This window comes from Sciurus carolinensis, chromosome 8 (genome assembly GCF_902686445.1).
Source record: "Sciurus carolinensis chromosome 8, mSciCar1.2, whole genome shotgun sequence".
In the NCBI taxonomy this organism is placed as follows: domain Eukaryota; kingdom Metazoa; phylum Chordata; class Mammalia; order Rodentia; family Sciuridae; genus Sciurus; species Sciurus carolinensis.
Window position 1 is genome coordinate 135,109,171 of NC_062220.1, and position 14,275 is coordinate 135,123,445.

The following is a 14,275-nucleotide window of genomic DNA, read 5'->3' on the forward strand; positions in this document are numbered from 1 at the left end:
CTCTCCCTCTGCAGCACCAGGTCACCAGGCTGAAGTCAGGACCTTGTCAAGAATCAGCGCCCCGAGGCAGGGACTGGAGCCCAAGACAGGCTGTTGTTTGGGGTCACCCTCGGGGCTGGCAGGCCTGGGGGTACTCAAGCCCAAAGTTCTCTTCCTCCCAACCAAGGGTCCCTCCACCCAGGCCGCCTTTGCGGTGGGGATTAGTACTGGCACCCTGGACGCTGGATGAATGGTCACCTGCTGCCTTTGGTGACCAGCCAAGCCTGGAGCCCCAGATCCAGGGCACCCCCAGTCCGTGGCTTCTGGGGCCCCGGGGACGTGGGCTCCTCCTGCTCAGCCAGCTTTCCCTCGCTCCAGGAAACAGTCTTGCCAGGCTCACTCCCGGGCCACCCTGTGGGGTGTGGCATTTGGGGGGAGAGAAGTGATATTTACCCTGGAGACTGTTCCCTTCCTCGCCCCAGGAGGTGGGGAGGAAAGGAGGCTTCCATCGGGTCCCCTAGCACCTTGGGTACTTGGGAAGCGGTCACTTTAAAAGGCTGCAGTTGGAAGACAGTCCAGGTTGCTCGTCGCTTGGCTTGCTGCCCTGAAGGGAGGGCGCTAAGGAGGCCAAGGTCCCCGGCCCAGCGTCCATCTGGACCAGCAGGTCATCCTCGCCCTGCGTTCTGGTAACTGTCCCCGCTCGCCGGACGCTGGGTTAGTGACACAGTACCTTCTTCAGAGAGCGTGTGGATAAATAGGACGTGTGTGGTTTTAGCCTGCTTTTCTGAAGGAGGGAGCTGAGGCTCAGAGAGGTGAAGCCACTTATCCAGAGTCACACAGCCCCAGTCCCAGGGTGCTGCCCTGATTCTACCTAGAAGTTTCACAGCAGGTGTCCAGAGTTAAAAGGGAGCCGAGGCAGGAGAATGCCGCCAGAGGATTGGAAGCCAGTTTCACGGTGGGGGTGAGGGAGGAGGCTCCTTCAGGGGCGGGGGGGGGGGGGGGGGGGGGGGGGCGGGGCAAAGCAGACTTTTGTAGCCTTAGGCTAGTCAGCCTCCACTGAGCCCTCGGGGGAGTCTGGCCCTGTGCAGAAGCCTTTTGATCAATTATGTTCTTTGCTTTCGATGGTGCACACCCCTCCCCCATCCTGATGCAGAAACCAAGCCTCAGAGAGGGGTAGCCTCTTGTCCCAGGTCACACAGCTTACAAGTGACAAAGCTGGGACTGGACCCCCAGCCTGGGCTCTTCTCCTCTGCCGGCCTGGTCCATGTGTGTTGGCCTCAGTGCACGAGGCTGCTGACCAGCAAGTTTCTGAGGATATCCAAATATTTTCTCAGAGTCTGCAAGGACACCGGGCCCCTGGGTGCCACCTAGAGGTGGTGCCCCCGGCCCCTGGCCTGGCGCTGCTAATGCCGGTGGAGAAGCCCAGGACCCGGCCTTCAGGACCCGGAGCAGAGCCTCCCCGGGTCAGGGAGGCCCCCGCTTGGCTCTGCGTTCTTCCACCTGTGGTCACCCTGGGTCCTCGCCAGCCCTTCCCGCCCTGTGACGGGGACGCCCTTCCTTCCTCTAATCTCCGCTCCCGCCTGGACTCTCGCCATTCCGGCTTCACCCTGTCCCGGGCACCGGGTACCCAGTGTTCGTTCAGAGCGTGGCCCTAGCGGGTGGTTCCGAGCCTCGATTCCGGGGCCGTCTGACCCCGGGGTCTCCACGTGATGCGCCTCATCGCTTTGGGTCACTCTGCGGGGACATTACTGCAGCTCAGGAACCGAATGCAATCACTCGGCCTTCACGCTGGAGCCGGCGGCCCTTCCTTCTCCCCTGGACAGCCCGGCAGGACGGCTTCCCTCCACCTCTTCCCGACACCGCTCTGCCCGTCGGGAGGTCCCTGCTGCCTGGTCCCTGGGCCCCGTGCTCTTGGGAAGAGCTCGGGAATAAGTCCACCTGCCCAGCCACCAAAATTTGCCTGCGACAGGGGCTTCTGACCATCTCCCACGAGTGGAGCGTCCACCCGGCCCCCGCACTCTTCAGAGCCCCGGGGATCCGAGGATGCTGGCCTCCGAGGGCCAGAAGGAGCAGAAAGGAAGAAGAAACAAACGCGACAGAGATCGTGCTGTACAGGAAGTAGATTAGCGACTCGAGGGGGAGTGGCTGGGGTGGGGAAGAACATCAGAGTGGGGGTCAGGGGAGGCCAGAAGGCGCTGACCGCGTGAAATCCAGGGACTGGCGTTCCCGGCAGAGGACACAGCAGAAGCAAAGGCCCTGAGGCAGGAACCAGGTCGGGATGTTCAAGAAACCGGAAGAAGGTCTGAGGGGCTCGAGTTGGTGACTGGGGAGGGTGGTGGGCGGTGAGGTGGGACGCAGGGGTGAGGCCGTCACCCATCCTACCCCCGCCCCCACTCGCTCACCGTATCAGTCGCCAAAACTATTAAAGCAAATTAGCGCACACTGGGCGGCTTCAAACCCGACACCCTGCGCTCTCACAGATCGGGAGGTCCGGCGTCTGGTCTCCCCGGGGTGAAATCAGATCGGGACATCAATCAGCAAGGCTGCGTCCCTTTCTGGGCTTCCTTGCCCTTTCCAGCTTCTAGATTTGCACTGTTGACGTCCCCTGGCTGGTGGCCCATCCTCCAGCCTCAAAGCCTCCTGCCTCTGTGGCTCTCGCACCTCCTCCTCCAGCCGACCTCTGCCTCTTGGAAGGTGTTTTAGTCGGATTCTTTTTTTTGTCACTGTGACCAAAAGACCTGACAGAATAACGTCGAGGAGGAAAAATTTATTTGGACTCATAGTTTCACGTAGAGTCCATGATTGGCCAGCTCCGGGTCTGTGGGCCCCAAGGGAGGCAGAACATCATGGCAGAAGGGTCTGGCAGAGGACACACACAGCAGCTCAGGACACGGCACCAGGAAGCAGAGAGAGCCCCGCTCTCCAGGGACAAAATATAAACTCCAAAGACTGGCCTCTCGTGACCTCCTTCCTCCAGCCACGGCCCACCTGCCTGTAGCTGTCACCCAGTTAATCCGTATCTGTGGAGTAATCCACCGATTAGGTTAAGGTCCTCATAATCTAATCAGGTTACCTCCTAACACTCTCGCATTGTCTCCCACATGAGCTCTGAGCGGACACCTCATGTCTAAACCCTAACACGACTCAGGGCCCACAGAGAACCCAGACAGTCCCCCCATCTCCAGATCCTTAACGTCCCAGCGCATCTGCGAAGACTTTTTTTTGCATGAGTTCATCTTCTGTTACTATGACCAAACACCTGAGGCTGGGTACTTTATGAAGAAAAGAGTTTTCTCTGTTTCCTCACAGTTCTGAAAGTTCAAGAGCACAGTGCTGGCATCAGCTCGGCCCTGGTGAAGACCTCGCAGCAAATGGCGTTCCGGCCGGAGCGTGCGGGAGAGGAAGTCAGGACAGGACAGGAAGCCTGAGCGAGGGGTGGGGCCGGGCTTCCTCTTTCTAAAGGCTCCGTCGTGAGAGCGAGCTCCGTGTCCCAGGAGGACCACCTTAATCCCTTCCCAGGGCAGTTCCTCTGGGACACAGCGACCTCCTGCTACGTCCACCTCCTAAAGGTTCCACCAGCTCAGCGTCCTGCACTGAGGACCTCGGTCCCAACCCTCAAGTCATATCCGAGCCACAGTGGTAACACCTACAGGCTCAAGGGACCAGGACCTCACTAAGCAACACCGCGGACCAGGACTGTGGCCAGGTCCTGGGCTGCACCTGGCGACCTCAACCTCCTCCAGCTCCTTCTCCCTACTTGCCCACTGAGAAAAGCCCCTGCACCTCTCAGGGCCTCAGTTTCCCCATCTGTAAAACTGGGAGGCAGATTAGACAAGTCCTGGGATTCCCTCCAGACCTGCCCCTCAGGCGCCTTGTGAAGGTCAATGACGGACACACCCATTGCGGGTCCAGCGCCCGCCCAGCGGCGCCCACAGACGTGGCCCTGTTGGATTCTCCAGAACGTCCCTCGGAGGACGGACCTCCACCCGGGGGGCTGAGGGTCACAGGCGGTTCTCCGAGTTTGCTTTGGCCTGCGCGGTTCTCTCAAAAGACAATGATGTGGCAAAATAAGGAAATCAAGAGATTTCACATTAAAGGGGCTTCTAGCCTTTCAAGACATGGACACAAGTTGTCCCTCAGTGTCGGTGGGCACGGGTCCCGGGAGCCCCAGGTCCGAGGACGCCCAAGTCCTTTAAATGCGGTGGCTGAGTATCCGCACCTGAGTTGCAGAACTTCCCACCTCACGCTCCGGCGAGCTCCAGTTTCTTGTGGGCGCTACTCCAACGTGAAGACCGGGTTCGTCCTTGTCACACTGCAGGGTTTAGGAAATGATGACGAGGAAAAGAACCTGCACATTTTTCCAGGATAGGAACCATTATTATTTTCAAACATCTCCAGCCTGCGACGGGTGGCGCCCATGATGTGGACGCCGTGGACCCAGCCCTGTGAATCAGAAAACCTCTTCCCACCGAGGCTTCTTCCTGGGGAGGCGGCCAACCCAGGATCCGGGAGGGGCTGCCGCTCTCCAGCACCCAGATCAGCCCGACCCTGCTCTTCTTTCCCTCCTGGACTCTGAAGGTGCGAGTTCGAGGACCCCGCCCTACTCGGGGACCCTAGAAATGAAGAGTCTGCCCGGGGACCGCTTGGCCGCCAGCGCCCGCGGTAGCATCCCGCTCTCAGAAGCATTTCATTTGACATGAAACCAGGAGCAGAGCTCTGCTGAGACCCCAGTCCAGTCTCCACGGCCCCCGGCACCCTGACCAGGTGGAGGCCGGGAGCGAAGGCCGACATGCGGAGGATGAGGAGAGTAGCCATCAGCGGGAGCCAGGCTCTGTGCAGGCGCGGGCAGGGCTTCCCGCCAGGGCCAGCTGCTCCTTGGCGCCTCCTTGCCTGGCTGGGCCGGAGCTGGCAGCAGCCCGCACCTCGCGGTGCCCGGCACACGTGCCTGGCCCTCCTGCTCCCCTGCCAGGTCCAGGCGTGGGCCCGCGGTCAGCGCCCCATGCGTGCGTCCCTTGGAGTCAGCCCAGGACCCCCGTGCCTCCTCTGCAAGAGAACCTGGCCCCAGGGAGCCGGTGGAGGACGCGGCGAGGGTCCTGCAAAGAGGCTACCCCGACGCTCGGCTCGGGGGAGGACCATCCAGCCAGTGGAGTGGAAGGAAAAGGGATTTAGTGGAGTCCTTGCCAAGAGGGCAGAGAGCGCTGCCAGGAGGGGGCTGGCGCCACACCTGCCTCCTGCGAGACGGAGGAGCTGGGGGAGGGAGGACGGAAGGAGCCGCAGCCAACCAGCTAGCGCCGGGGACTCGGGCCTCCTGCCACGGTCCACGGTGGGATTCCAGGGTTCCCACGGAGACCCCCGCTCAGGCTGGGGCTCAGGAATCTGAATTCCAACAATCCTTCATTGCATTGGATGCACCTGAAGCTTGGGAGTCACCAACTGTGTCCATTTGGTGGTTCTGAGGACGCCGGTTCCCGTCACAATACCCAGTCCCCCGGAGGGGTGGCTTTCGTAAGGACCCCTGGGAGCCACTTAGCAAAGGCAACTCTCTCAGTCCCACGTGGGACAAGGGGCTCCTCTTCTCAGGCCCTGGGGGGCGGGAAGGAGAAGCCTGAGTCTCAGGTGCTCCTCGCCTTCTGCAGGGTCCGCAGGGACCTCGTGGTGTCCTGACTCAGGTGGAGCCCGCCGGGCACAGGACAGGACCCGCCACGGAAGAGTCTCTGGCCCAAAACGTCCATCGTGCCGAGGCTGAGAATCTAAATCACTCGGAGCGCCTGGGTGGGTGCAGGACTCCTGGGGACAAAGCGGAGTCACTGTCCAGCTGGAGAGAAACCCCCTCTGCCTCCTTCTCTGGGTCCCCAGCATCATTGTTTTGTTCTGTTTGATTTTTAATGGAAAAATGATAAAACAGAGCTTCCAAAATTGTCCTTACCAGAGGCATGCGATCAACAGATCGAGCTCTTCCGTCAAGCACATCCAATATTTAAATTTAAGGTTCTTCATGAATGTCAGCTCCAACCCAATGGCTCCCCGGGGTTCACGGTGATGCTCAGCTAGGGCAACAGTGAGAGTTACCTCATTTTCCTTCAAGGCTGTGTGACCTTTGACAAGTGACCTAACCTCTCTGGACTTCAGCTTCCTTAGCTCGTGTTTAGTTAGTACAGACTGTGTGCTAGACATTTTATATGCATCATCTCACTTATTCTCCAGGAGAGGGGTGGTGTGCAGTGGGCCTTGAAGGATGGGTAGGACTTGGTTCTTAGCAGAAAGATGAAAGGTCATCCAGGGGCTGGGCACAGTGTTGTGCACCGGTAATCCCAGCTAGTCAGGAGGCTGAGATCGGAGGATCACAAGGTCAAGGCCAACCTCAGCGGAACCTGACTCAGAATAAAAAAATAAAAAGGCTGGGGATGTGGCTCAGTGGTAGAGCCCCCCGGGTTCAACCCCCAATACAGCAAAATGAAAAGAGAGAAAAAATAAAATAAAAACATGAAAGGCCTCTAGGAAGGAGCAGGATATAGAGGCGACGTGTCCCTTAGAATGGGGAGAGAGCGGGCATCAAGACCAGGAATGATGGGCGGCTCAGACAGGAAGTCCAGAGGGACCGCAAGGGTCCCAGGACTCATGAGCTCCAGGGACAAGATGTGACCGTCCCCAGGGTCTGAGTGAAGACGTCGCCCCCTCCGTGCCCAGGAGAGGTGCCCCTCTCTCAACGGGAAGCCCGGGTGCCTCTCGCTCCCCGTCCCTTGAGACGTGAAGGCTGCCCGCTGCCGTGGCCACAAGCCACCTACGGCCCTTGACCTGGGAATTGGTTAAGGTGGCGCGAAACTGAAACTTCTGTACCTCAGGGAGAAGGGCCAGGTTTCAAGGGCTCAACGGCCAGGTGTGGCTAGTGGCCAGGACTGGACAGTACGGGCCTGAAATGTCTGCCGATGCTGACGGTGCCATTCTAGAGGGTGACGACTGGGAGGAATCTTTGCTTCCGCCTGGTCAGCCCGAAAGCAAGAGGGTAGGACGGGTGGCCGGGCCGCCCCTCTGCTGAGGGACGGGACCCCTGCAGCACCCACGGCCTCAGAGAGAGGTCAGCGGAGACAGGTCGTGTCCAGAGCGCCGTGCTGACGCCACCTGTATACACCCCACCGCGGGCTGCAGAGCAGCCTAGCGCGACCCTCCAGAGGCAGGTCCCAGGTGAGCAGCTGGGCGCCAGCTCCTTCCCGGGGCTTCTCCTGGAGAATGGAAGCGGAACAGCTCAAGCTAGAGGTCCCCCGGTCCCATTTTCCCTCTTTCCCCTGCTCGTCGCACATGCCTCTAAAATAAGTTTGTGTTGCCACGAACGCTTCAAGTGCATCACTGAAACAAAGGTGTTCATGGATTCAAAAAAGAAGGAGAAGAGAAGCCTGAAGCTCCCCCTCAGGGTCGCAGAGACAGCCAGGTGAGGCACTTCAGAGTTGCCTGAGTAATTGACCCTGCCGTGTTTATAATGGAAACGTGGCGTTTCCTGTTCTGTCGCCCCTGGCTTGGAATGGATATCGTGACTAGTTCTCCCTGTCGCTATTTTTTTTAAAGGAAAGGATCGGGGCTAGCCATCCGTCCGACCTGGTATCCAAACCGTAGTTCTTCTGGCTCTGTGCGTACTGTGTGACCTTGGGAAACTTATGTAACCTCTCTGGGCTCAGTTTTCTCATCCGTAAGATAGGACTCTTAACGTCTGCAGAGAGTTAATGAAATAACTTCGGGGCTCCTACCTGGCACGTTCCAGAAGCTCAGTGTACGTTGCCCTCCTCCCTTGTCTGTTGAGGCCCCATTTGTGGCCATGTGATGCCTTCAGAGCTGAAATGGAGCGGAGTGACGTTGGGAGCGGCCCTCTCCACAGATAATCCCTCTGTCTGTCGCCGCGTAGGTAAGCCGTTGACTTGGGGAACGTCTGTAGTCAAGAGCCACTCCGGGTGTGCTTTGGTGACATTTTAAATGGGTAAAACACAGTGTTCCCTCTGATAAATGCAAACATCTCCAAGCAGAGGAGCAGGAGTGGCTTTGGCATGGACCCAGGGACCAGGTGAGACCCCGCACGGGGTCCGGCTGGCCCCACTCAGCAGCTGGAGAGGTCACGTGGGGCTGTGCACTCAGGCGAACTGGCTTCCGGTTCATCCCAAATGCCTGTGGCCACAGAGAGAGTTGCCTTGCCCGGAGCTGACACCACAGGACAAAATCGATGGGAGTTCCAAAGGGACAGTCGGGCAGCCCTGGCAGGGCGGAAGGAAGAACGGGTGAGGGGCCACGGCCCTCTGGATGTTGACACGGAGTCCTAGCTCCGTCTAACCGGACGGCCAGCCTGTGGGACCGAGCTAGGAGGGCTCCGTCCTAGTCTCTTCGAGGTCAAGGGAGCTTAGTGGTTAAGAAGTCAGGTTTGAGACTCAGGAACAAGCCGAGTCTGCATCCACCATCTCTAGCTGTGTGATGGAAGCTAGGGACCTAACTTCTCTGAACCTCGGTTTGCTCAGATGATGCTGATTGTGATGCTGATGATGGTCATGGTGAAGAGGAGGAGGAAGATGGTGGTGGTGGTGATGGTGGTGATGGTGGTGATGGTGGTGGTGATGGTGGTGGTGATGGTGGTGATGGTGGTGATGGTGATGGTGATGGTGGTGGTGGTGGTGGTGGTGGTGGTGATGGTGGTGGTGGTGGTGATGGTGGTGGTGGTGGTGGTGGTGATGGTGGTGGTGGTGGTGGTGGTGGTGGTGATGGTGATGGTGGTGGTGATGGTAGTGATAATGGTGATGGTGGTGATGGTGGTGATGGTGGTGGTGATGGTGGTGATGGTGATGGTGGTGATGGTGATGGTGGTGGTGATGGTGGTGGTGATGGTGGTGATGGTGGTGATGGTGATGGTGGTGGTGGTGGTGGTGGTGGTGGTGATGGTGGTGGTGGTGGTGGTGGTGATGGTGGTGGTGGTGGTGGTGGTGGTGGTGATGGTGATGGTGGTGGTGATGGTAGTGATAATGGTGATGGTGATGGTGGTGGTAATGGTGGTGGTGGTGATGGTGGTGGTGGTGGTGGTGGTGATGGTGATGGTGGTGGTGATGGTGGTGGTGGTGGTGGTGGTGGTGATGGTGATGGTGGTGGTGATGGTGGTGGTGGTGGTGGTGGTGGTGATAATGGTGATGGTGGTGATGGTGGTGATGGTGGTGATGGTGATGGTGGTGGTGATGGTGATGGTAGTGATAATGGTGATGGTGGTGATGGTGGTGATGGTGGTGGTGATGGTGGTGATGGTGATAATGGTGATGGTGGTGGATGGCAGTGAGGGCCACTACTGCGGAAGGACATGGAGGTCAGCTGGACCTTACCCTGACTGACCGTGTGACCCTGAGCAGTGGCTTCTCGCCCTCACTTAGCTGTCTATGAGGCGCGGTCACTCAGCATTCCTGCCTCCCAGGACGGTGGCAGGGGGGGTGGATCAACCCCTGTGCGGTGTCCGGCACCTGCATCGGGCTCAGTGAACACACGGTCGTTATGAAGAGTGACGGCGTTTCCTTGCTTCCTCTGCTTTCGAGTCACCCTGTTACCCTGGGCCGGGCTTGTTCATAGGAGGCCAAGGCCCGGGCTGGACTGGGAAGGACCCGTGGCCTGGCCTGGGGGCCTTGTCTGCCTCCTGCTCCTGTGTTACCCCACTAGGTGTCACGGCAGCGAGCCGTTCAGGGGTGCGTGGCGTGGCGCTCAGAGGAGACGGGCCTCCCGTGCTCCCAGGCCGTGAGGCGCGGAGGGAGAGAGGAATGAGCGGAGTCCTGCTCGCGGCCATCCTGAGGCCGTGTCCACAAACCAGTGTGGATGCCAGGCGCAGGGGTCAGCTCAAAAGCCATACCCACACCAGGGTGGACGCCGGGCACGGGGGTCAGTTGGATGAGCTCACCTGCTGCTGGACAGGGCTGCCTCCCCACGTGGCTGGGGAGCAGCAGGCAGGGTGTCCAGCCTGACGGGTCCCCAGGGAGCCCTGTGCGTGAGGCGCCGACTCCCAGCAGACTCGGGACGGTCAGATGGAGGCGGGAGTCTGATGTCCCCACCTTGCCTTGCAGGGACTTGGACGGCAGGTCACACAGAGCTCTGCCCCTCGGCGGGGAGAAGGACCGTGTCCTCAGTGACCTGTGGGGGAAGGGCAACACGCCCGTGGTCCTCAACAACCCGTACTCGGAGAGGGAGCAGGTGAGTGTGGCTCCGGCCAGGCCCTGGACGCTGGGAGGCCGGATGGGGCGGCGGGGCGCACGGGGGATGTGGATTTTGGCTGTTTTGTTTCGATTGCGAGTTTGTCCTTTTTCAAACTTTAATTCTGTCTCTACCAGGAAAGGTATTGGTGTGATTCCACATTGAAACGAGGTAAAAGATGCCTGGTGATACTTTTTTCTCTCTCTTTGCCTCAACCCAGCCAGTTTCCTTCTCCAGACGCCAGCAACACCAATAGTTTTTGTGGGTTCATTAGCAATATCTTAGGCTTAGACAAATGTACACACACCAACTCTTTTCATAATTTCATATAAGAGCCCATTACCCCTATTATTTTGTCCCTTGTATTCTCACTTATCCACAGGTCTAGGGGATCGATCCCAATTAACAGGTAAATTGAGTCCTGTTTCTTTTTGATGGCTACATACTATTCCAAGAGTCCTTCATAGTGGATACGTGGGTCATTGCCACTCTTCTGTTGTCACAGTGCTGTCAGACATAACACTGTGCAGACGCCTCAATCGGCCCATGAGGGGGGTTCTCAATAGAATAAATTCCTGTTGGTGAAATCGTGGCATCAGAGATCATGAACATTTATGATTTGAGCAGAAGTTGCTAAGGACTTGCTCTAGATGTCGTCGCTGTCCCTCCAGCGAGGCAGGAGCCTGACTTTTCCCGCGGCCTCGCCAGCTCCATCTGCCCTCAGACGTCTTGGTCTTTGCCAGTCTGCTGAGACGTGTTGACAGCTGAGTCGGTTCCCTTTCCAAGAGCGGCTTGGGTTGGCTGGAGATCAGAAGTGCCTTTTCCTCTCCCGCCCAGGCGGCAGCCGGGCCAGCCCGAGCAGCTCCAGCGGAGCGTGTGCTGCCCGCCTCTCCTCTGCCCTGCAGAGCAGGAGAGGTGGAAGGACCCAGGGAGGGCCGGGGGGCAGCCCAGGTCTGTCCGCACGGGGGCCCTGCATCCTTGCCTCTGAACTTGACCAACGGTGGCGCCTTTCAGTGCCAGCTCATCCTCACAAGGACTCAGGGCCTCTCTGTCGCTTGGGCTGGGCGTTCCTGGTGGAAGTGGGCTTCCCAGCTGCCGGTGGCTGGACAGAAGAGGACTTCAGGGTTCTGCTGCGTGTCAGACGCGTGCACCTGCTGGGTGACCCTGGCGGTGATGCCCGGGCATGGCAGGTGGAGGGCACAGCGGGACACTCTTACGATTCTGTCCTCACACATCCAAGCCACGCTGGGCCTGGGGGTGCAGCTCAGTGGAAGAGCGTGGGCGTGGCCTACGGGAAGTGGTGGGTGGGCGTGGCCTGCAGGAGTTGGTGGGTGGGCGTGGCCTGCAGGAGGTGGTGGATAGGCGTGGCCTGCAGGAGGTGGTGGGTGGGCGTGGCCTGCAGGAGGTAGTGGGTGGGCGTGGCCTGCAGGAGGCCATGGGTGGGCGTGGCCTGCAGGAGGTTGTGGGTTCAACCCCCAGAGCGGGGAAGTCAAGGCCGCCCTGTGTGTTCAGGGAACTTTTGATGAACAAGAATTTCGGCATCTGGAGGGATGATTAAGTGAGTGAATATGGCATAAATTTTCTTTATAATTAATTTCTTAATTGAAAAGGAAGGGACGTGGTCCTATTGGGATCCCTCCCAAGACAAAGCAGGAGACAGAGAGGCCGGCTCCAGCCAGATTGCAGGCTGTAGATATTATTTGCTGGGTCTCCATTATATTGTCCTAAGAGATCATTTATGTTTTGAATTTCTCGTGGTTTCAAATGTTTACGTAGACATATTTCTAGCTTTGGTTTTAGAACGTGCACCGTCTGACCACACTGGGCTTATCCTCTTATGGGGCAGCCATTCCGTATGGGCCGAATGACCGCTGTCCTCCCTAGATGGGGCATGAATCTCTGATTGGCCACACTCCCCACCACGCCCTACCGTCCTTCCCTCCTGAAGATCCCATGTCCGTGGTCATTTAGGACATCCGTCCTTCTGCTTTTCTTGTAAGAGTCAGAATGAAGTTCAATCTTTTTTCGTATCCGTGTCCTTATTATAAGTGGCAGGGAGGAATAGACCAAGAAGTTCCTATTCGTCAGCGGAGACGGAAAAGATTTCACGTTGTGTCAAAATGAAGGACATTCTTATGAGTTGAATACGCAGTCAAGTGCTGTGTCTTGAAGCCATGCCGGCTGCATGGCGATGATCTGCCCGTCACCTCTGGGTTTGTCACTCTGGGCTGCAGACGCCCTGAAGTTCGCGGTTACTGGGAGGAAGCCGAGGAGACCTCGAGAGACACTGACAGGCACCACAAAGATCTAGTGACTGTGGGGACATGGCCATTTCCCTTCCTGCCGCCCACCTTGGGTGAAAAGTGGCGGTTTGGACAACATCACCTTGAGCCTCTAGCCTAAGGGGCGGGGCTCAGCATGGAGAGCAAGCGGAGGCCAATCCTAGGGGAACCGCCAGTTTCTCTGCAGAGCACTGTGGAGAGAGGGTCAGGGAGGAGCACAGGGGACTTGCCCCAGAGACTCAACTGATGTGGCAGAAGGAGAAATGGACTCTGCGGCCGGGCGCCGTGGCATATGCCTGTCATCCCAGCAGCTTGGGAGGCTGAGGCAGGAGGATCGCAAGTTCAAAGCCAGCCTCAGTAACAGTGAGGCCCTAAGCAACTCAGTGAGACCCTGTCTCTAAATAAAATACCAAATAGGGCTAGGAAGTGGCTCAGTGGTCAGTGCCCCTGAGTTCAATCCCTGGCACCAAAGAAAAAAGAAATGGACTCTGTGGGTCAGTCCTCTGCAGTCCAGGGAACCCTGACGGACTTGGGTTTAGGTTTGCTGCATGACTCGGTGTTCAGTGCTCAGCAGTGTCCTCGACCCCGTGAGACTCAAGCCACCGGCTGCACGTCCAGGTGCGATGTCCCCAGTACCTCTCAGACTCAGCCGGGGGGAGGCGAGACCCAAGCGCTCGGTTAGACTTGAGTCCCGGGTTCAGAGCTAAGGGACCAGCCCAGTGCCCTCCTGCAGGACATCCCCAGAGCCTCTTCTGTCCTGAAAGACGCCTCCATTTCAGCCTCTGAACCGCCTGCTTGCAGCTTCTAGAATAAGCTTCCCGCCTCCCAGTTCCTACATCTGCTTCTTTCGAAGCACCCGCAGGGGTTAGCATTGTTCATAGCACAAAAGGGGACCAGCCACTGCCTGCTTCTCTGCGTCAGAAGAGGCCAGGGGCAGTGCAAGCTGGCCCCCGGGACTGGACAAAAAGTAACAGAATACTCATGAAGCACGGCAGATGCAGGCTAGACACGAGAAAGAACTTTCTGACTCAGAAGACTTAGTTCCCTTGCGGGGGGTGGGGAGAGTGAAGTCGTTCCCTTTGACCCGGAAGGAATTCCCGCCATCCTGGAGGCTCCTGTTTGTCTAAATTCAAGGAGAATCACCATAGAGACACCTTCTCTTAGACCAATCTCAGAAAGCTAAGCTGCTCATTTTTCTCCAGTCGTCGTTTCTCTTACTCACCGTCTCGCCTGATACCCCGTGGTTGATGGAATGGGTCACTTTGGCCCTCACCAGAAATTCTCCCCAAACCTGTATGCACATGGCCCTGTCATGGAAGCAAAGATGGACGCAGCCTTCCCTGCCTTTGAGACCCCCGCAGTCACGTGTGGGGGGACAGATGCATATACCCTGCAGTTAGTCCTAAAGAGGCGGGGGACACGAAACGCTGTGGGAACGTAAATACCTCAGCAGCTGCCCACAAGCATTGGCCCCAAGAGCTGCCCTGGGGCCTGGGTTTTGAGGATCAAATAGGAGTTTGCTTACAGGCAGAGGAATGTCCGCGGCTGATGGATCCGTCATCCTTATCAGATCCCGAGACGGCCTTTCAGGCTGACCCGCCGGCCCTTTCCGTAATAATCACCTTTCCATGGAGATGGAGAGCGTGAGAAACTGCTTTGTCCCCAGGCCCTGTGAAACCTCGGGATTTGAACCGGGCCCTCCTGCTGCCCTCGTTTAAGTCGGTTTCCCTCGCCTACCGCGTTTGCCCTCCTGTGGGACAAGGCCCAGAACCGGTGCCCTGCTTGGGGACAGCCCTCTACTTTCAGATACTAAGCACTAG

The 14,275-nt window shown here is 58.1% G+C and overlaps 1 protein-coding gene across 4 annotated transcripts in view; it reads left to right on the forward strand.

The window, feature by feature from the left end:
* Nos1 (nitric oxide synthase 1) overlaps window positions 1-14,275 on the forward strand; it is a 163,826-nt gene that overhangs the window by 88,451 nt on the left and 61,100 nt on the right. For all 4 annotated transcript variants that reach the window (XM_047561949.1, XM_047561947.1, XM_047561946.1 and 1 more), the window contains exon 3: window positions 10,047-10,173. In XM_047561949.1, the coding sequence (XP_047417905.1) occupies window positions 10,047-10,173 (127 nt within the window). The remainder of the gene's footprint in view (window positions 1-10,046; window positions 10,174-14,275) is intronic.